At 38.3% G+C, this 23,364-nt stretch overlaps 1 protein-coding gene across 11 annotated transcripts in view; it reads left to right on the forward strand.

The window, feature by feature from the left end:
• fryl (furry homolog, like) overlaps positions 1-23,364 on the forward strand; it is a 77,252-nt gene that overhangs the window by 7,925 nt on the left and 45,963 nt on the right. For 7 of the 11 annotated variants that reach the window (XM_043218804.1, XM_043218806.1, XM_043218809.1 and 4 more), the window contains exon 1: positions 8,185-8,836. In XM_043218804.1, coding sequence (XP_043074739.1) covers positions 8,629-8,836 — 208 coding nt within the window. In that variant the 5' untranslated portion in view covers positions 8,185-8,628. Of the gene's footprint in view, positions 1-1,036; positions 1,115-8,184; positions 8,837-19,667; positions 20,154-23,364 lie in introns of those variants that run through there. The other 4 variants (XM_043218811.1, XM_043218812.1, XM_043218813.1 and 1 more) reach the window with 3 other exon arrangements.

Below are 23,364 nucleotides of genomic sequence, written 5' to 3' on the forward strand. Positions count from 1 at the left end.
TGTGTCAGTATTATGTCTGTGTATTTAATCTCAAAGAGACGACAGTCTAGAAATACCTGCTTCTGTCTGGTCACCTAATCAAACAATACCACAGCTTTAACAAAAATTAATCTGTACTTAACTTATGCAGTAAGCATTATGTTGTTTTACACTTGATTATTAAATTTCTGTACCTGAATACTACTGTCTTTATATAGCCTAGAAATTTATGTTGTAGGCTGTTCATCTATGCTTGTAATTTGTGCGATTTGTTCTTGTTGTTGTATTAAGCTTTTAAGTAATAAATGAAAAGCAAACTTTTTTTTCTGATTCGAAAAATTATTGTTCCATGACTCGAAATCTGTACTATGATCCAAACCGTGAGCTTCTCCATGAGCTAGTTTTATTAATGCATGGACTTTAAAACACAGACAGAGCAAAAAGCACAAGTTGTTCCCCTCCGGTTTGCTGTGTGGTCTGTGTTTGGCTCTTTAGATGTGCAGTGTAAATACATGCATTTATCCGCCCCTGTGATTGAGCCGCAGTGTCATTGAGCACCGCATGAGCCCTGAGTAGTAATTATAGCTAATGAGACACAGGTAGTCTGCCTAACACTTAACACTCCTATAAATAAGTCTTTGGCAGCCTGTGTGGTTTTTGTTTTAGCTCGGCCGGACCTTTCTGCTCTTGTGTGTTGGGGACAGTGTGCAACTGAGTTTATATAACCACCGCTTGGACGAATGGATGGATGACTGGATGGCGGGAGGTAATCTGTAGCTTACCGCCCAGGAAGAGTCCTGAAATCCTGGCTCAGGTTCAGTCAGATTCCACCAGACCTGGTTTACACCCTCAAGCGTACATTTTATGTGTTTGAGAAGAAAAGGCCTGGATGTGTAACTTCGATTTTCACATTTCTAGGATTTCTCTACTGTACTTGTTGCGTAGTACAGGTCCACGTTGACATTTGTTTCTGATCCCTTGATGCTGGTTGAGTGATTTTCCTGCTCATTTGCTGTCTAATGAACCCGCTCGACTTTGTTCTTTTTTGTTTCCTCAGATTGACGTGACCCAAGCCCTCTGGCCTGTCGCTCAGTTTGACACAACCCCCCACCCCCCCAAGCTCTATGGCCCTCGGGTACGTCCGCCACACCTCTTCTTCTGCTTTTGTCTACTGACAGTATATTTAGTGTACTTGGCCTGCTATTAACCTTGTCTTTCACATGAAAGTGACAGTTCATGCAAAAATAAGGATTGTCATAAATTGCCTAGTCTCATGTTGTTCAAAAGAAAGAAATTAAGATCCAGAAATGCTATCAAGGTATTGTAAAACACATCCACTTGAATTGAGCCAAGCCTTGCGTAGAGATAAAAAGAAAAAAATTATGAAATTACAGTTTTCGGCTAACTTAATTCTAAAACTATAAATAATACTAGACATGAATCCATATCGAAATCTCACAACTCCTGCCAAAGTACATAATTCAACAGCAGCGTTTGAAACCGGATATGTGGAGGGTTACATGCTGCGAGTTTTTGCGGACAGTGGCCTGAACAGAATCATGTTGAGTAAAGTCAAAATTGCAGGATGACAATTGCATCACGTTGCTTTACGGATTGCTTCATCAAAAAGACGATGGTCAGAGTCTGTGCTGATGGTATCGCTGTTGTGTTAAGAACAGGAATAAAATTCCTTTGGGAAGTCTGAATAATCAAAGGACGGTAGCCACAGTGCATTGGTTCTGCCGTCATCATTAGTCAGATGTGAGTCACCACCTCACAGGCTCAAGCACTGATGGTCATAGTCTGGAGGTTGAGATTTATGTTCCTTGACATGGAAGTCTGCAGGTTTGACCCCAGGTAGCGATGACCCATGGACTGGAGTTAATTAGATTTCTCTCCACTATTTAAGAGAGATCTTGCCAGGGGACCGCCATTGCAGTTGGGCGAGAGTAGTTAACGAATTACAAAATGGCGAGTAACCAGTCTTAAGGACCGTCAAGATGTCAAGATGATTATTTGATGCAAAAAATGTGTTTGATAAAACATTTGAATGAACAGTGGTTAGTGCAACTGTTTTTGCATGAAACTGACTTTTTGCTATATGACAGTGAATAGGAAGTATCCAGAATCATTTTTTCTCAATTATTTATTACCAGCAGGGTACATTGGTTGAAGAAACAGTCCTATCCCAAACTTATTTCTTTGGTTGAGTCATTGCTGATTGTTGTGATGCTCAAGCTGACTTCAACACAGTTTGTTAACGTCACTATTTCTATTAGCTATTAGTAGGATAAATTTGTTGAAACATTTGTTAAATGTTTATTCTGTTTGGGAGAATCAACCTATAAGTGGCTTTTTTTTACAGTTATCCTTGCATATTGAGTCTTTTCAACCCAGATTAGTGCAATTAAAATGTTTGTTTGTTGCATGCATAATTGTAGCGTGATGCCCCTGACAGATCTACAGAAACTAGAGAGAAATCTCATCACTGTCGAAACTGTGTGGGATGTTTCTCCAACAGATTAGCCCTGAGTCAGCCAGTGAGGTAGTCGAGGTGAGTTTGTTTAGTGTCGAATAAAGACCGTGTGAGGAACAAGCTGTGTGTGAGAGAACGGCGAGTAACAGCTTCCTGTCAGTTGGTCATATGTTGAACGTGTGAAAACAATGTTAGACTAATGATTGACGGTGGTCCACCATGTGGTTCATTTGTTTTGTATTTTGATTTATGTTTGTAATATGCGTTTGAGTAATTCACTTCTGCCGTAAATCACTTTTGCGTTAAGGGGATGTACCAGTCTAACAAGTTTGATCCTTGACCTCTTATGTTTTTCTCACATTCTCGCCTGATGACTGCATAGGCCCCTTAGTAAAACAAACCATGTTAATCAACCCCAAAACCAGACCAGAGCAGCAGGTGAACAAGAAGAAACGTAGGGGTTGTAAATAAAACACAAACGGAAAGGTTCGTTAGATAACATTTTTGTGGCTGCTGAAAACAGCATCCTGTGCAAGACAGGAAACATGAATCAGGAACAATCTGCAACGACACCATTTCACGCAAAAGACTGTTTCCTAAGAAAAAAGATGGCGAGAAGAGATGTGTGTTAGTACAGTAGCAGTACTTGATGTGGTGCCTCGATGGTGCAGATTGTGGAAGACTGCATCATTCACGTCTTCATGCTGCTTGAAAACTGATCCCGAACCAATCGGTGTCTAGAGAGATGCTCAGTTTCAACACTCTGCGATTGGTAAAGCGCTGATTCAGGAGCAGTTTCGTCTTCGGTTTACTGTGCAAGCTGGTTTTCCTGTTTTGCCCATGCTGGTCTTTGTGTTGCTGGACCAGAGCAGTGTTGAGCATTGTTTCTACTGCTTCCCCTCGGACATTCCTGCGCTGATTTGAATCTGGGGGCCTACCTCTCTCTCTATTGTTCCCCCCTCCATTATGCTCGGCTGGACTGCAGCCACCCTTAGGGGCCAGAACGTGCACATGGGTGCACTGAGATGTTCCCATGAGCCACCTGTGGACTGCTCTTTATTTAAAGGGATTCTCAATTCAAAAACGACAATTGCTCTCATCATTTTTCCACATTTATGCATCCCAGATCTGTATTACTTTCTGTCATGCAACATGGTGATTTTTATTGTTTATTTAAAAAGAATCCCCCTGTGGATGATGCTTTAAAAACAAACATGATTGTTAAATTAAATTAATTGGGGGATAAATCAATATGCCTGTTTACATCTTGTGTTTTCGCTAATTGGATATTTTATCTGAATTGTTCAAATGTTTTCACGCTACAAGATGGATATAAATCTTCATTTCCTATAATAGCCTATAACACACTCTCCCATGTGCATCATGTAAAAATGTTGGGAGGAGTAAAATGTACATATACGGTTTTGACAATCAGATTAATTTGCACTTTTCTAGTTTCATTTGTTTTCTCTTGCCCCAATGACGTAATTTGGAGCCTGAGTTTTCACAGTAGTAGCATTCGTTTACATGGAGAGTGTGGTATTTCTGACCTGTACTACCAGTGGGGAATCAATTTTTTGGCTTTACTTTTCAGGTTGTGTGTGGTACGCTTGATGTCAGCATGTTGTGAAGTGATGTAAGCGCTTTGTGAAACTTGTGCATGAGAAGTAATGCAGAAGCACAAAGGACTATCACTTCTCATGCAAGTTTCACAACAGACTTACATCATGCTTTATAGTTTATGGCTTAAAAAGTTTAAAATGTTGTTGTTTTTTCTCACACAAACTTATTGTTTTACTTCAGAAGACATTTTATTCTTTAACTCGGGTCGTATAGTATGACGCACGTTTGTTTTGTTTTGATGGTCCAATCTCACAGAGATGGATACTTTTTCTAAAAAGCTCTCTTTTTGTGTGGTGTGTCCCTTTAAAGACGGCATTACAGCGTTTCTAACTGTGTAAACTTTTTAAATGTGATGCATTTGTGGTGGAAATAAAATATTCAGTGTTGATGTTAAAAAATGGTTTGATTTTTAATCCTTAGGGATTGGGATGTTCATTAAAAACTAAATGATATACTAAAGTGAGAAAGCAGTGTTTTTTTTTTTTTTTTTTTTTTTTTTTTTTTTTTTTTGCAGCAGCAGTTAGCTGTGATAGATATTGAAAACCTATTGCGCAGTGAACTTTTGTGCTTTTTTTTTTATAGTGAAAACATTTAATTTTTAAAAAATTCATGGCTAAATAACTTCTTAAATCACTATCACAAATAGATCATTTTAACACCAATCAAAATAAAAAGTATACTTTTTTTTTTTTTTTTTTTTTTTTTTGTTTACCTGCATATCATGTGGCCATAACCAACATTAGACAACCTGAGAACATGCAAATGTGATATTTAACGATTAAAATATTTATTTTAAAATCTCAGGTAAATAAACTATTAAATATTAAATAATAATAATAATAAAAGTAATAAAATATTTGGTGAAAGAGGATCAGATGACAAAGTTTGTGGATTGTAATTTATGTGGTAGGGTTGGGTACGGAAACCAGGTGCCAGTATGGTAACCTAGGTAACTAGTATGTACCAGACCGAATCAGAATGTGGATTTCCATGCCATGCCTGAACGACAAATGCAACAATCTTTAATTACACTTGCTGACGGCAACAGATAGCCTTTTGTTAACTAGCTAAGCCAGACATGCTTCAATTAAAATGCCTAAAGCTAAACTTCCCTGAAATTGTAAAACAAAAGAGATCATCATAACCTTTACTCCACAATACCAGTCAAATGCTTCCTTTTTTGATCTGATGTAGCAAATATGTAGAAAATAGGTTCCATAGACTACTGTACAAAAATAACCAGAAATAATATAAGTTTTGGAACCGGGTAAAAAAAAAAACAACCAAAAATACCCAACCTTAATAAGCGGTAGGCTATTTTAGTAAGAAATATTTAAAAGCTGAAAAAGGGGAGAATCAATAAATAATGAATAATTTATTGCTATTGTCTCAATAATGTAGTCATTTAATCCATGGAGTAACTGAAGTCTGATTATGAATATTTTAAAATGTTTGGAATGTGATTATGTAATCCAGATGAAATGTAATCATTTACTACCTAGCTCTTTTTACTAGCTATCTTTGGACGATTTTGTCATCATTATTCATGCATCATTAATCGTATTCTGTCAAATCTGTCCTCTGCTTTATTTCACCTAGGAATTTTGTCGAGCAGCAGTAAATATGACCGTATTTTTTTTTTTTTGTCAAGCCCTGCCTTCTGTTTTCTGCTTTGTTGCCGTTCTGTAATGCACTTCAGTGTACTGAAAGGCTGTTTTCTTGATATCAGATTAAGGTCACCATCACGTGGTGGCTTCAGATCATCTATTGAAAGGTGACCCACATTTATCAGTTTATCCTCTCCCACTGACTTTCTTGTTGTTTTCTCTGCATCTGTCCAAATAGTCCCATCGGCCTTTACATTCCTCCTGTTCTATTTTGGGACAGGGTCTTCACTATATCATTACTGTAAATGTGTGCCGCTCTGTTTAAACATGTTTTACTTAACTTTTTAATGCACACAAAGACCTTTGACGTGGTTTCTCTTGCAAACAGGACCTTGAATGTGGTTCAATGTCAAAGTCAAAGTTCTGCTTTGTATTGTTTCATCATCAAGGTTGAAAGCGTTTTACTGTCATACGATATGAGAAGTTTTGTGTTTGTGTCTGTGGCAGAGGTGTGTTATGAAGTAATAAGTAATAAGTGAGTTAGTAACTTTCCAGAGAAATCTGTGATTCTTTCACGTCATTGTCTAGGATGTGTTCTCATCTGTTCAGTTCATGTCCTGTTGACTAGTCTGTGCTGCTTATAGCACACCAAATTAGGTATTATCTGAAACGGGTTTTATTATATCACTTGCATAAATGAAGGGCAATACAATGTTCTGTAGACACATTTTTCTTGACTTTTGTTAGTCATCTCATTTCAAAGCTTTCCACAGTATTTGATTTTTATATTGTGGGTTGGAGAGAATTGCACGGTAGTATAAGCACCAGTTTCTTTTCTCTCTCACAAAGTTATATACATGCCTGATGTAAGGTTTGCTGGCATTGCTTTTTTTTCTACCCCTAGAGGGCAGACTTGTAAAGAGATTTGAACGACACACGCACAGAGAGAGAGAGAGAGAGAGAGTTGGCCAAGTCTGTACTTTTTCTTCTCATTCTCATGCTACTTAAAGCTTATGCAACACTTAATTTGTTGGGCATTAGATATCAAAGGGTTTTTATGGCAAAAATGGGTAACACTGTAGTAGCACTAACACAAAAAGACATTAAGAGATTATTTAATAACAATCTTTGCGCATATGTTTTGTCTGCTTGCGCATTAAGGAACTGAAACATTACATGGCTTGCTTGACGTGTTCACACGGAGCTTAAGGGTGTGTGCGTTTCCTGTGAATCATTTGCACACATTTTTCTTTTCTGCCACTCTATGTGAGATATGAGTCTGGTGAACAAATGAGGTTATATTGGGCCACTTTTGGAACAGAGAACTTTCTGTATGGTGTTGAGGTCATTTCCTTCTTCTGGAGCTCCTGTGTGCCCTCCTGGTGGCGCTGTGGAAGTTTTTTGCTTTGAGAGGCTCTTAACTAGGTCCCTTCACTAATAATACTAACTCTTCAGAAGAGATTTTACAGTTTGAGCTAATAACAAAATACATATACTCTCCATGTTAAAAGTGTACAGTTGCATATTAAATGTGTATATGTGCATGCAGGAATAGAATGGTATTATCATCAGATTCCATCACTTTTTTCTATTTTTAATTTTTTATTTTTTTTTCCCAAAAGAGTCATTCATAACTCCATGCTCTTCTGAAGAGTCAGTTTATTATATTGAATGGAGGCTGAGAGAGCAAGTTACTGTCAGTATTATGATTCCCATTGTCAGTGAAAGCAGCCTGTTCATTTGAACGTTACAGTGAGTCAGCAGAAAGACCTGCCGTATGCAAAATGCTTCCCAACACACACATTTCCATTGATTTACCTCAAGACTTCTTACATTTGCTCAGCCGTCTGGAAAGCTCAAGCATTTCCCTTGTATCGCTGTATAAATGTGCTCATATGCCGTTTATATGTCCAGATAGCCTTCATGCGAATGTGTTTGCGCTTATACCAATGTAAAGTTTGACAAACATATATACAGTTAAGCTGATCAAACATGCCACATAAACTAGTTCACCCACTGCCCTGCTGTAAACTGGAAGTGAAACCATCAGTTTGTGTGGGCGTGAGATATTTCCACTGTTTGACAGCATGCCTTCTGAGGTATTTTTATTTTTTTATCCTTTTTTTTCATCCAGTGGAAGTGAAATATGTAAGAGAAGTTATAGATAGAATTGTGTGTGTGCGTGTAAGAGGGGAATGTGAAGAGCAGATCTAGTTTTAAACCTGATAAAACTTATCAGAGCGCAGCAGCACGCTAAAGACGCCACGCCTTCTCACTTTTTGTTAGTGCACTCCCTAGCCATCACAGACAGATGAGTCTCCCTCCCTCCCTTCTTTCAGGAAGGAGAAACGTCTGGGCGTGGTTGGTAGCAGCTGTGTTTTGATTGGACGGCTCCCAGGCGTATATTTATCTCCCGTTGGACACCTCCTGGCTCCGCCCAGATAACGCACTCGAGCTGAAAGGCTCCGCCTACTGTTGTCAAATCATCACATCAAAGTGTTCAGTCCATCCTACATGAACAGACAGGTAGTAAGGTTGGTATCTGGCTGTGTGAAAGCTAAAGTGAACTTTAGGTTGCGCTTTGCGAAGTGCTCACAGCTGGCCTGTGGCATGTGGAGTACGGGCAGGTGGAGAAACTCAGGGGCTGGATTTACAGGTGCTCGCTTGGATCTACCGTTGACAGAGATCATCTCCACTCCGCCTGGCTGCTTGTGTTGTGTGTCTGTATGTATGTAGACATTTCTAGTTTTAACTGACACAACAAAGAGGAACCTGTGGTGCAGTCCAAGTTTGACAAGCCGTGGTTTTCTTTGGGCGGTGGAGCCGTTCTGCCGTCATCTGTGCGGTCGCAGACGGCCTGATTCCTCAGAGGTGATGGTGGGTGTCAGGGCCGTCACTGCGTGCCCGCATAGGCGCCTGGAGTGAAAGTGTCACAGTGCAAACATGGAATTCCTCAAGAGCCTCGTTCCCACGGTCATCTCCGGGGACGGCGGGCTGCCGGCGACGGACGCGGGGGGAGTATGGCCGCGGGAGACCGGCCCTCGCTTGCTGAGGATGAAGAGGCTGGTTTCACAGGCCAATGAGGAGGAGCAAGATGGATCCGGACTGACTAGCCGGCCAGCTGTTCGTCTTCAACGGCATCGTGCCAAAGGTACCATCAGGAAAGAGGAAGGGATGTGTATTCAAACATGTTTGTAACTGTGTTGCAGAGAAAGGACTGTTTGATTAGGAGGTGTGCATTCAAGGTGTGTGTTTGCACCATTTTTTGTTTACAGTTCTGCTGTGATATAAGATAAATCGCAAACAAGAGGCAACAAGCAAATACTTTGTGTAAGCGAAACTGTTTGCAAAGTCTTAAGTTGGTAATTGGTGAGAATTATTCAAATATCGAGAGCCAGGAACTTTAAGGTATTTTATGTAACACAACTGCAGAAAGGGAGCTGCATTGTCATGAGTGAAATAATCTTATCACTCTTGAGTTTACTGGCACTGAACCAGGTTGGTATTGTTTTGAAACATGACTACAGTGATGTATTTGTCAAAGTGAGTTATTGTTAGCATAGCTATTTCCAACCTTGAGCTATGATAGCAACACTCAAAATAACGTGTGAAACACGAAGACGCCATATGTAAGATATTAACACTTATGCTACCATTCACAGTTAAAGGCGTTACTAGCCATTATTTATTATTATTATTAATATTAATATATTACCATTATGGTAGCGCTTTACAATAAGCTGCATTACTTAACATGAGCTAATAATGAACAATACTTCTACAGCATTTATTAAACTTAATGTTAATTTCAGCATTTACTAATGCATTATTAAAACCACAAGTTGTTAACATTAGTTAATGCATTGTGAACTAACATGAACTAACAATGAATAGTTGTATTTTTATAAACTAATGTTAATGAAGATGAATAAACCTGTAATAAAATGTATTGTTCATTATTTGTTCATGTTAATACATTAACTAATGTTAACAAATGACACCTTATTGAAAAGTGTTACCACTATTTATAACAAAAACAAGAACCCATTAAAATGGATTAAAAGCGACAGTTTATAATATGAACGTTTTTCCACCAAATATGAATAATTTCTGAGGATCATGTGACACTGAAGACTAGAGTAATAGCTAAAAAATTTGCCAGGAATAAATTACATTTAAAAAAATATATTCATATAAAGGCAGTGCTATTATTAATTGTAATTATATATCCCAACGTTCCTGATTACTGTATTTTTTAAATGAGAATCAGTGCATCTTTGGTGAGCATAAGAGACTTCTTACAAAACAATTATAATAATATGACTGATCCTAAACTTTTGAACTGTATCATCTGTAGACCATAGATAATGTCAAGGCACTGCTCACTGGAGAAATACAATGGTCTTTAGATCAAAATTGATTGAAGTGCCCAGTTTGGCTATGGATGATTTATTGGTGTGTATTATTTAAAAGAAATAATGACTAATCTTTCATGAAATGCATTTGTCACCACTAACCACCATGCGTCACATATAGAGTGCTCTTAATGGTCCATTCATCTAGTCAATTCCCAGTGGATAAAGTTACACCCTAATTCTTTCGCGTGTCCATTTTAATTTGGAAATCTGTCAGATTCTAAAGTGAAATTGCAAATGTCGTTTCATTTTTAGGCCGATGTACTAAAACGAAAAACAAAGTTGACTCTGGGTGCCTGTGTGAAAGTTAAGGAAGTCTTTGTTTTATGAAGAGAGACCGATTGTTAAGTTGTATATGGTTCTGCATTTAATCAGGCAGTACTGCGTTTGTTGCCCCGCTCATGGTTGCTGCTGGAAGCAGATGAATGCGTTTGTGTCCATAAATGTATTGAAGCTTCACAAGCACAAATCCCAGACAGGGTCATACGGGGATAAAAAAGGATCTTTGTGTGTCGTTCATTGCTGATCTAACTACGACCACTCTTCTTGGTATGTCAGCTCCTTGGTTACAGGAAAACAGTGTGGGGAGCGTGATGTTGCATCACTGCATGTGACTCGGCATTCAAAATGCAAATTGACCACCACGCATTCAAATATGATGGAAAACACCAGTTCAGACTGGACCAAGAGGTTTCTTTCTGTATTTTCCTCGAAGGTTGAAGCCTGAGCTTCTCTAAGTATGCACCGATAAAGTTATAACATGGGTAGTAGTCTGTGTGTGTGTGTGTGTGTGTGTGTGTGTGTGTGTGTGTGTGTGTGTGTGTGTGTGTGTTTTGTAGCTGTTTACATTGCAACCAAACCACACCTCGTTCTTCCCAAATTGATGAGTCTTGAATGTTCAGGTGAGGATTTGGATTTTAAATATGCCTGCCAGGACATGCTCATGTTCAGAAGTGTGGTTAAATGCTCCACACTAGTCACTCTTATTCAAGTAAATATATATATTTTTTATCACTCAATTTGCATTTCCCCTTTAAACATACACAAATGTATGTTTTTTCCTCTCTATTGCTCACCAAGGCTGCATTTATTTGATCAAAATGCAGTAAAAATTCTAAATATTATTGCAACCGTTTTAATGTATTGTCAAATGCAATTATTTCTGAATGCTCATCAGCCAGTTGTGCTTAATGTTTTTGTGGAAAACAAAGATTTAAAGGTTCAAAAGACCAGCATTTATTTCAATGCCACTTTTGATCTATTTGGTGCATCCTTCAAAAGACATACTGACCCTAAACAGCCTAAGCGCCATAGTGTATCGTATGATACATACACTGTCAGGAAGTGGTCTGAAATGTAAAGGTTACACATGTAAAGTTATTTGAAATTTTATAAGAATTCACAGCAACGGTTTAAAAGGTAGTTACCAAGAAATAACCGTTCATTTTCAGAAAGTTATAAATATATAATTGAATTGTGTATGAAATGTAAATTCTGTTTATTTAAAGCTTAATCTGATGTTTAACAGCATTTGTTTTAATTGTGATGCAGTCTTTCTGTGATGCTGCATTGATTGACAGGCATGAGTGTGCACAAAGACGCACACACACACACACACACACACACACACACACACACACACACACACACACACACACAGATGTATTTGCAGTTTAATGATGACTACAGCATTTAATCACTCGCTGTCAGGATAAACTGTTTTTGATAATGCTTTTAAGTTTTCTGCACAGCGCAAAGTCGTGATAATTAACGAACGGACGTTCATTACTTTCATTAATGATTTTATTAAATTTAGTTGTTACTCAAACAGCTCTCATTGTACTTATAAAGGGTGACCCTTTTAAAAGTCTCTCAAATGTATCTCATCGTTTTAATTAAAGGACAGTTTTCCTTTGCAGTAACTAGTAATAGATTTACAAATAATCAACCACCTCTTTGATTTTAGCCTGTAGTTGAACCCTAAAACTCAAGAGGCATATTCTCATTAATCGCTTTGATTTGTTTTTGAATGGATATTGAATGAGTCAGTGTTGCCATTTATTTTTCTGTGGTTTGGCAGGAACAGTTTTCTATTTGGTAGGGTAGTGGCCATCCCCAGCTCAACCTGTTTCTTCAGCTGGAAGGCAGCTTTACAGGCACAATCACACAGACCTGCCCTTCGTTACATAACTCATGTTCTCTTCTGCTGCTGTTGCTGATATTATTGGTGTTTTGATGGTGCTTCTGTTCATTGTGTTTCTGCTCTGGTTGTTGCTGCATGCACATGAGGAAGGATATGGCGAGTCTGCAGTATGTTACGTGTCTAATATCGGTCCCCTCAAGGTCTTTCCAGGGCCGCTGATCTAGAATCAGTGATCACAGTCAAAAAGAAACAGTAGCCACACCCTCTCTCTCTCTCTCTCTCTCTCTCTCTCTCTCTCTCTCTCTCTCTCTCTCTCTCTCTCTCTCTCTCTCTCTCTCTCTCTCTTTGTTACAGCAGTCATGTGATCAGACTTCACTTCATTAAATGGCAATGGAAGTTTATCTTGGAAAATGAGTGCCTGTGCATGTGGTGTTTTCTGTCATGCAGCATGTGATTCATCATCAGGACTGGATGAGCAGAAATGCAAGTTAAGAACAGGTCACACTTGCAAACGGTTCATAAAGTTGAACACTATAGATTACGAGGCTGACAAAATAAACAGTTCATTAGGAATGCATTGTATTTATCTCTTTTCACTTTTGCACGCCCTTTTGCTTGTTTTCTTTTTCATTCCCTTTCATTTGTTCCTTTGCAGTTGTTTGTTAGTTCATTTGCTGCTTTCGTACTCTTTTCATCATCTCATTCTTTTCATTTTTCTTTTCTATTTTAATTATTTCCTTTTTGTTTTACTATTTTTGATCATGCACCCTCTTTAAAGTAATAGTTAACATTTACTCACCCTCGTGTCGTTCCAAACCCATTTAAGTTTTTTTCTTATGTTAAACGCAAAAGAAAGTATTTTGTAGAATTTTGAAGAACCAAACAGTCAGCTGTTTGATTACCAGCATTCTTTAAAATAAGATAATTTATGTTCAACATAAGAAAGAAATATACGAGGTTTAGAACGACATGAGGGTGAGTGATTGGTGACAATTTTTTTCTTTTTGGGTGACCTATTTTAATTTGGTTGCACTTTAGTTCCTATTCATTCACCTTTTTACTCCCATTCGTCTTGTTTCCATTACAGATTTGTGCAAAACTTTGCTGATATTTTCTAAATGTCAATAAAGTATTGCTGCGAGCACCTTCTGGGCCGTGCTGTGGTGCGACTGGTAATGAGCGGCCGCAAGCTGCTCCGGTGGCCGTTTCAGAGCTGCAACGCTCCTCAGATGTACAGTGTAAATAGTCTAAACATTAATGGCAGGGGAAGCCCCTAATACATGAGAGCTGCCACGTTAAGTGTTTCTTGGAGATAATAGTATGTTAAAGGAATGATCATATGACTTTTTATTTGCACCATGTGTCGTGTCCTGTAAATGTTTCCCTTGCAGTTTTGCAAAATATTTAAAAAATAAGAAGAAAAAATTTTTTTTTTTGCAATATATGGGCGTTGACTGACACATTACCATTTGCTGTATTTTCAAGTCGAATTTGCTTAATTCGAAAAAGGATATGGAAATGCTCATTCATGCCTTAATTCTTTCATTCTTTTTTTCATTCCATTTGGTCTCAGTTGTATTTTCTTCTTTCATACATTCTTTTGTGCATTTTTTACTTTTGTTCTGTTTTCTTGCTTAGTTGGTCTTCTTTGTTTGTTCTTTCATTCTCTCTCATATGACTCAGCATACCGTATTTAGCCGTGTTTTGTCAGTTTTTGGGATGGAGGGTGTTATAGAGATCTGGAGCTGATGTATGTGAGTGTCTCTGCTGACTCAGAGGTGTGATCAGTGGAAATGTTAGACTAGCATGCCCGATCTCTCTCTCGCTGTCTCTCTCTCGCTGTCTCTCTCACTCACACACACACAGGGTTTCACCACTTTGCAATAATGTCTCTCTCTGCAGAGTGTGTGTTTGTTGCTTTGGTGCTGACAGGTGCGCTTGTTCCTGGCAAGGTGTGCAGTGTCCTGCGGTCTCTAGCTTGCGCTGCTGCTGATACAGTGTTGCGATTCAGCTAAAATGTTTCAGTGTGGGACAGACTCCTGAACGCCAAGTGGTTCATGCTATTTCATAAACAATTGGCCTCCATCATTATTTGGAAACGATGTTGTCTTGTGGCCAAACCAGATTTGTTAACGTATCTGCTGAAATTTCTCGCAGTTTGTTTAACAGGACTGATCACAGGTTTGAATGGACATTTTGACCAAAAAATAACAATTTTGCATTAACAGTACAACTAATTGATACCACATATGTCAGTTCTACACAGTACTGAAATCAAATTTAGTGTCAACTGTCTATGTATATTACTCAAATGGACACCTTAAAATTCATGTATATTTTAATTACTAATATTTTTTACAGGTGAGGTAGAATGAACTTAAGATTCTAAAAAAGGACCGTCTCAGATGTTTATTAGAGGGCAATAAGTTCAAGTTTGTGCTATAGCTTTTCTGCACAGCTGTTGTCTGGCCTTTGCATCATGGGAGATGCAGTTTCACACAAGGGAACCTTTTTGCTCTGTCTGCTAAAATTTCAGCAAATAGTACAACCTCAGATAGAATTACTTTTCGTATCGATCAGTCTCTCTTTGCTCTCTGTCCCTCTCCTTTCTTTCCTTGTCCATCATTCACCATCTTTCCATCTTATTCCTTTTTTGGCTCGCTTTTCCCAAAGCTTGGTGCAATAATGCACAGTACAGGAAATGCACTCTCACTGTGGCCTCATGGGATTGAAAGGCCTTCACAGACTGTCTGTCTGTCTGTCAGTGTATGCCTTGCTCATTGTTTAAAAGCACTTACAGTCTGTCTTCTTCTGAACATCAGCAGGTCATCTCTAAACAGAGTTTCTCTTTCATCTTCTCATCTGGTTGCTGCGTTAGATTTAAATGGGCTTCGACCGGGATAGGGTTTGAGAATATTTTTGATCTGTATCAGAATCTGTTTTAATGACTGGATTAGACTTTTGTTTATATACTGGATGGGATAGTTTAAATTGTTGTGTCCCTAATCTGGATCATAATCTGATTTAGTGATCGTAAACCCAGGATGGTTTGATCTAGATTAGAAACTGGTTTAGATATTGTCTAGGCTTGGGTTTGATTGTTTTTTGGATAACTTGGATGAGTATATGTTGTACTGTACAACCAGGATGGGGTTTGAGAATATTTCTGATCCGTTTTGGAATGTGATATATTAAGTACCATTTTGATCTGGATCAGAATCTAATTTAGTTAGTAAACCTGGGATGGGGTTGGATCTAGATTAGAATCAGGTTCACATACTGGATGGGATAAAGTTTTGTTTTTCTTATCTAGATCAGAATCTGATTTAGTTGAGTATAATTCTATTCTGGAACAGAATCTGATTTGGTGATTTTAAACCTGGGTTTGTGTGTTTCTGATCTGGATTATAATCTGATTTAGTTTTTTATTTTTATTTTTTTTTTTTTATATCAGGACCGGAATGTGATCCAGTGCAGAATCTTATTTAGTAATCTGGGGTTCAGTTTGAATTGGTATGTTTTGTATCTTGCTCAAAATCTGGTTTAGTAAGCGTAGCGTGTTTTTTGCTGTACATCAGTAGCTGGTGACAGTCGCACCCTGTTGACTAAAGAGCAGCATTCCTGCTGTGTTGAGCAGGATCCTACTGTTTACCCTAAACTGTGTGTTTGAGAGAGAGAGATGGCAGTCTTTGGCCATCATGTGATTCTGGACTGGCTTATTTTACTGGGTGTGGTGCATGCGGGAACAGCCAGTTAACAAACCTAGCCTACTCAAAAGTGCCGAGATACACTGCTTTGTTGCAGAGGTACAAAAGCTGATAATAGTTTTAGGAAAGCATTATTTCTTAAATGTCATTCAACATTTTTGTTGCATTATGTCCTGTCGTCACACACCTGGTCTCCAAACAGTGATTGAGATAAAAAAGTGAAGCTCACTTTTTACAGGAAGTGTTTAAAAGTAACGTTCCAATCACGTTCCAATTTTTTCCTGAATATCAACAAGGGATTGAAAGTCGAAGATTGATTGGAAACCGAAAACTGAGAACTGACCTTTCCAGAATTCTTACGTCTTTGTGGTCTTTTGCTTTCTTACTAATTACACGGCATCTTTTACTCACTTTGCCAGGAATCGAAGCAGCTCCGTTTAGCTTAGCCACGAGCGTAACTGCATATAATGTGTTTGTCTGTGCATGTGCGTATGTTTATGTTTGTGTGTGAGTGTGGGAGTGGAAACTCTGTGCTGCAGTCTCCACAATACGGGCTTTTGTACCCAGTGTTTGTTTACAATGCTGCCTTCTTGCTTTGCATAACTCCAGCAGGGAGGGACAGTCAAGTGATGGAGAGAGAGGGTGAAGGAGACGGATATAGAGAAAGAGAGGTGGGGGAAGGGAGAGAGAGAGAGAGAGAGAGAGAGATTGTGAGTGGTATCAGTGGAATCTGTTTGTGTGCAGTCTTTTATCTAGTCTCGAGCCTCTGGTCAGATGATGTCATGGTCTAATGTCATTGTGATCAGAGGTGACAGGACTTTATGGTTGTTATTTTTTTTTTTTGAACTGGGTATCGCCATCCACCTTGCGTTACCTTTACACAATTGGATGGCTCAGTTAGCATGGCTGTATCATAATTGGGATCATGATTGAAACTCAGCTGAAAGCGCACAATGTTTATTTCCATATCTGTGGGATCAGTTTCAGTCTCTCTTCATGCTGTTTTTTTCACAGTTGTCCCGTATGGCACGTCATAGAAGTGGCTCTGGGAAATGCTGGTTGCAGAGTTTCTGCTTATAGATGACCTGATTCTTCATGGAGGCATTCTTGAATTGAAGCAAATTGTAATTGAGGTATCTAAAAAATGAATAGATGCCTTTTATATGACAAAAAGTGTGTGTGCACATAAAATCATGTGGATTTTTATCTTTTTAAACTTTTTTTTGTTGTTAGGCTGGAATAATATTGTTAAAGTTTTCTAAACATTTTGAGATTTAAAGATTCAAGATGGTTACTGCAGTATTATGTATTATGTAAAAACCTGTGCAAGTGTCACATGCTCTGTGTAGAGACATGCAGGACTAATATTTAAATCAACTTTTTGCAGACACTAGTCCATATCGCGTTTTGATTTAAGTGTAATTATCCACTTTTGATTAGTTAATTAATTCTCAGCAAACATTTGTAGTATAAATAATTCTACAAATACCAAATGTATACATAATTAAAGGTCTAAAATTTAAGGCAAGTGAACTATTATTAATAAAATAAGAAACTAATTTCAAACACAGATAAGTTACAACAAAGATACAAATAATCCAAACATTGGTTTTCAAGAACAGAAATGACAGCCCTGCTGTTTTCTCAAAGAAGATGGATATTTCTTTTTTATCATTTTTATTTACATCCACCAATATAAAAATAAACAGCAGTATTTGCTTCTGTCTATTTTACACCTAAATATTCAAATAATAGTATAAAAAAAAATAGGCATGAGATATTTGACATGAAATGTGTATACATTTTTAGATGCCAATTTTTTTTTAAAATCTTTCGAATAGATGGTTTCAAACATTTGAACTGAACTCTTGCTGTTTTTAGCTACTGAAGTTAAAAGCTGTTAAATCCTCTATCTTAACACAGACACAAAAGATTTAATTAAAATTAAATGACACTAAAATGGCGCTATAAAATTACAGCTTTGTGATATTCATAGTACTACATTATTTTTACTGGCAATAAAAATCATTGAGTATATAGTGGGTTTTTTTTTGTTTTTTTTCTCTGTTATATCCAGCATATTTTCCAGCTTGGGTAGTAGTAAAAAAACAAAACAGTGAGATATATAATTGTAAAAGTATGATTAGCTTAAGCTATTTGTTTTGCATGTGATGTCAGAAGAGGGTGTGAGTCAGCTCCGTCTGTCTGATCTCACAACACTGCTCTCTCATACTTCAATTAATAGACCCGGATTGCCGCACCCTCTCCTGCACGCAGGGCATCAGTTACCTCATAGGTCAAGCATTCTTCACTCCAGCTGTGTGTGGATGTCAGTGTAAATTGGGGGGGTACTGGTTTTCTAAACAGTCACCCGCTTGTGTAATGTATATGTTTTGAACCTAGGGGAAAATTTCAGTATTTTTAGACAAACAGTTTCCACTTTGGAATGGAACAAACGTAGATATGTAGTCTGGATATGAAACTTACAGCAGCTGCCCAGTCATTTTGTGAATGAAGGGTTTGTGAGTTGATAAAAAGCTAGTAACTAATTAAATCAAATGTGATATTTAAATGAAGAAATTACTGCACTTAATTAAAATAAAATAGCAGTTGAATTTAATTATTTTGCAGTTATTATTAGTTCTGTGACCAACATGCATTTTGGAATGTCATGTGCTCTTTGATAATGCACTTTATTTTTAATAATATTTGCATAACCAAAGTTTACACAATTTACCTATTCTTTTTCCAAAATAAAAGCTAGAGGATTAGACATGTTAAAATTTTGTTTATATATATATATATATATATATATATATATATATATATATATATATATATATATATATATATATATATATATTTTTTTTTTTTTTTTACAAATGTTATAAAATGTTTTACAATTTTCTACAATCATTTTATACAAATGATTTTATGTGTAAATATGCAATATTAATTGATTTAATTTAAATATTAACTTCAAATACTTTTTTCACTTGTGGACAAAAAACCTTGGGGAACCCCTGTCCTAAAAGTGTAGGCTTGCTGGCATCCTTGGCACCACGGCATTGTCTAATTATTTAAATAGTCAAATATTTTATTGGACTTTGGTGGACTGTAATTGACATTTCTTGTTTCCTTCAGTAAACTTCCGTATACGCTTTTCATCTGTACTGTTTGAGTCAATGATGCTTACATCACCACTGTCTCACACACCTCCTCTAGATTCCGCTCTCTCTCTCTCTCTCTCTCTCTCTCTCTCTCTCTCTCTCTCTCTCTCTCTCTCTGTCCCTCCCTCCGACTTTACTGCAGTTGCTGGTGACACATCAGTGTTGGTACAGGAAGTGTGCATTTTCACAAGCCTCCAAAGAAAGGAGGGAGAAAGAGAGGCGAGAGTGAGAAAGAGCAAGGCGGTAGTCGTAATGACATGTATTTGAAGCGCTGGAGTGATGCCAGAGCGGGCTAGCAGCGTGCTGATGACATCAGCCTCCCCTCCTTCTATTCTGCCATTGAAACAAATGCTCTCTTCACAGAGTGAGAGCAAGAGAGAGGGAGGGAGACGACCGAGAGAGAGCCAGTGCTGTTAAACCATACGTGAATGAGAGCGGCCGTTTATCCGCTGAGCTCTAGGACCCAACGTGGACAGGAAGAGTTACGCGAACGAGGGGTGCGTTGCTACTCTCTGCTGGGAGTCCATCCTCACCATTCTCTCATTTACTCAGACGCTCACACATTCCCAAAGTTTCCCGTGCGGCATTCCGGGCTGGATGGAGCAGAGCCGCAAGAAGTCTGAGGAAACAACGTAGTCTTGTTTTTGTTTGTCGCAATTCATCTTGAGGTGCTTCCACTCTGTTGGATCCTTATGGGCCTCTCGGAGCCCCGCAGCTGATCTGAGTGTGTGTGTGTGTGTGGACGAGCACACGTGTGTGTGTGTGTGTGTGTGTGTGTGTGTCAGTGTGCATTCGGCAGCATGCGCTTCTTCACAAGCCCGGGCAGAGGCTGAAACTTTGCCTGTCTGCAGGCAAGACGGGATGCACGGGTGAGTGCGACGGACGTTAGGAGCGCATAGCCAGCGGGACTGGCTGGAGAAACCAGTGCCTTCTTTTTACCCACAGTCCTCTGGTGGCGTCATGCTGAGTCTGCAGGATTCAGTGTTCTTTGAGATCAGCATCAAGTCTCTCCTCAAGTCCTGGAGTGGGAACTGTGAGTAACACTCTGATGAATACAACGTGTGCTTTATTAAGATAAAATATCCAGCTTTTTGTGTATGTAGTGCATGATGGTTCTTAAAAAAGTGCTGGCTGCGACAGGCCTGCATACACACCCTCTCCTCTGCATAGACGCAGATCGATTTTGGTACAGTTATGGGTTGCATAGTGCAAGTGTTGACCTAACGGACCAGTCAGCAAGCATTTCAATGTGTCAGTGACATGCCAGTGACCAGTCGCACTCTCTCTCTCGGGTCTATAGACACTTCTGAACAGTACAGGTGTGTGAGTGTGTGTGTGTGTGTGTGTGTGCGTGTGTGTGACTGCTGACTCTGTGTTCTGCAGTGTGGCTCTGTCATCGTCTTCTGGTCCTCGCCAGGTTCTCCACCTTGTTCTGTCCTCCCTTCATCTCATGTCCTCTTTGAAGGTCTTGGGTTTCACGTGATGAAGGTCTGACAGCAAAGGAAGTGGCATGTAGGATAATGATGGAAGATCCAGTGAAGAGTCCGATCAATGAAAGGAAACATTAGCAATCCCAATGGAGAAAAAGAGGAATAGGATCGTAATTATACATGCATGCATAGTGATGTAGATACACACACACACACACACACACACACACACGTCTATATTGAATGATTGATCTCTGAAATTAGACAGTTTTTCATCTGTTAATAACATTCAGTTCTAAGTGTAGTGACTATTTTATTTCATCCCTAGTTAGGCAGTTTTTTACTTTGCTCTTCACATAGATGCTTGAGCAATCCGTCCTCTTTGTGAGCTTATGCTTTTTAAAATGCAGCTGATTCATTTCCGGATGTAGATGAAGTTCTTTGTGGATTATTTCTCTCTGTCAGTGAGCAGGAGTCATGAGCTGCAGTTAAAGACCAATTCTGCATTTCATATCCAAAAAATACTACTTTTAGCACTTTCTGAAGCTCACTGCTATGGTTGTGCTTTCCATTAGCATCCACTGTATTTTGGTTTTATCACATTTGGTGAGGTGCTTTTACTTCACAGCCGATAGGCTCTGCTGACTTGGGTTAAGTACATCAACAACTAGTAACATCCAGCACCGTTGGAGAAATGTCACTTGGAGTTGGCATGCAACAGTAAGTCTCTCTCGCTTTTGCTGCCTCCAGTCTTGTGTGTTGATGCCAATTCCCGTGCGTTGGGCCTCTCTATTCAAACAATGGACAGCGAGACCTAGTTTCAAGAGCTGGTGACATCCTACTGAACCAGTGGACTCCTCCACTCTTCCCATTGCCCGTCTCTGCTTAGAAGTCAGGCCAAAGACATAACTTTGTTTCCAAATAAGAGCTGCGTAAATGATAAAGCTGCAGAAAAATACTGTTGAAATGTCTGTAGGTCTGAAGAGAGACTGGAATCTGGGCATGTTGAGACACTGCAGAAATAATGTTGACACTTTATTAGAACCATAGCAGATTAATCTCTCCTTCTTTCAAACACACAAACAAAACCCCTTTAAACTCCATCATGCATGAAGCAGGTGTAATCCCAATACAGAGAATTCAGAGAATGATGGTTTTGGTTGAAATGTCTTCATTTATTTATTTATTTTGTATTTTTTGCAAAAGGAAAGTGTCAAAAACATTCTTACATTGCATTTGCAGCATTTCCGCATGGGACCCAGTAATGTACTGGAAGTCATTAATTTTCAGAAGAGAGCAGTTTGGGCAGCTAGTTAAATAATTACATACAGAATAAATATTACATAACTATTTACAGTGATCAGTTCTAGGAAGTGTAGTGTTTTTTTGTTTTTTTTCAGACATACTGTTTTTGTGTGGATATATTAATGACAACTTTATTTGTTAATTTTACTAGGGCTAATAATTGCACTCTAATGGCTGCTTTCATAATCACAGACAAAAGTGACAATTGTATTAAAATGTTGATCTTAAAAATGTAGCTTAGCTATTTTACTGACCATTTAAGTATAGTGTTTATTTACCTGTTTTTAGCTAAATCATTGAATCATAACACATCTGATTTAATGGCATTTGAAGACCGATATTTAAAGGATTCTCTCGTGCCTTGTTGAGTGTTTAGGTTTGATTAAGGGCACATTAGCACAAGAATGCATGTGTCAGACTAGCATTTATTTTTGTGTTTGCGTACTTGTTTCTTGTATTTTTTTGTATTTGATTTGGTTTGGTGGAGTCCATAATACTATATAGTCACTTAAAGAAATGTTATTTTGACAATTTGGTGCAAAATATGATGTATAGCAGTCTTGTGTATGTGTCTTGCAGGTTGTTCTAGCCTTGCTTGATAAACTTTTACGAGACAAATCAATTTTTCATTTCTCAGCCTGGTCTTTGGTACCTAAACTACGTCCGTCAAGCACATCATCGCACACTGCTGTGATCACCTCTGTCTTTGTCGGGCTTCAACTAGCTGAGTATAATGTAGATGGTGATGTCATTGAGGTTATTTGATCTCTCTCTCTGTGTGATCGGCCTGCTCTCTGTTGGACAGACCGCATCCGCATGACTCTGTCCTGGAAATCATAGCGCATGTGTGTGTGTGTGTGTGTGTGTGTGTGTGTGTGTGTGTGTGTGTGTGTGTGTGTGTGTGTGTGTGTGTGTGTGTGTGTGTGTGTGTGTGTGTGTGTGTGTGTGTGTGTGTGTGTGTGTGTGTGGCTCTGTTTGCATCTCACTTACCCAATTAAAGCCCTGTTTGGATGGTACTAGTTTCCCTGAGGAGTTTAGGTAAATTTGAGTTCTGCACAGACATACGACTCCCAGAGACATACTAATTTAGTTTCGATTTGTCTGTGTTTAAAGAGGGAGATTATTTGTGAAATTATTTTACTTGTGGGGGAAAAAATGGACATTTTCAAATTTTGCTACATACTTGGGCAAACAGCTCTTTTAAGGTTCATTTATTTTGGGCAAAGAATCAGTTAAACAAAAAAATGAAAAGTCTTAATAATGCATTTAATTGGTTAGAAATTCTTTAAATTGTTTTGGAAATTTACTGTCTAGTAATTGCAAATGACTTATAAAGGCTATCTAATGTAAATTCATTGATCTGAAATACATTTTTAATGATTCATTTATTAAATTGAACTAAGAAACTAAAAAAAACCTGAATCTAGTAATCGCAAATGACTCTACAACACATAAAATAAACACATTGATGAAAGGTAGCTCATGTCACATGATTCTTTTCAGGAAAAC

The sequence above is a fragment of the Puntigrus tetrazona genome, chromosome 20 (genome assembly GCF_018831695.1).
Source record: "Puntigrus tetrazona isolate hp1 chromosome 20, ASM1883169v1, whole genome shotgun sequence".
NCBI lineage: Eukaryota > Metazoa > Chordata > Actinopteri > Cypriniformes > Cyprinidae > Puntigrus > Puntigrus tetrazona.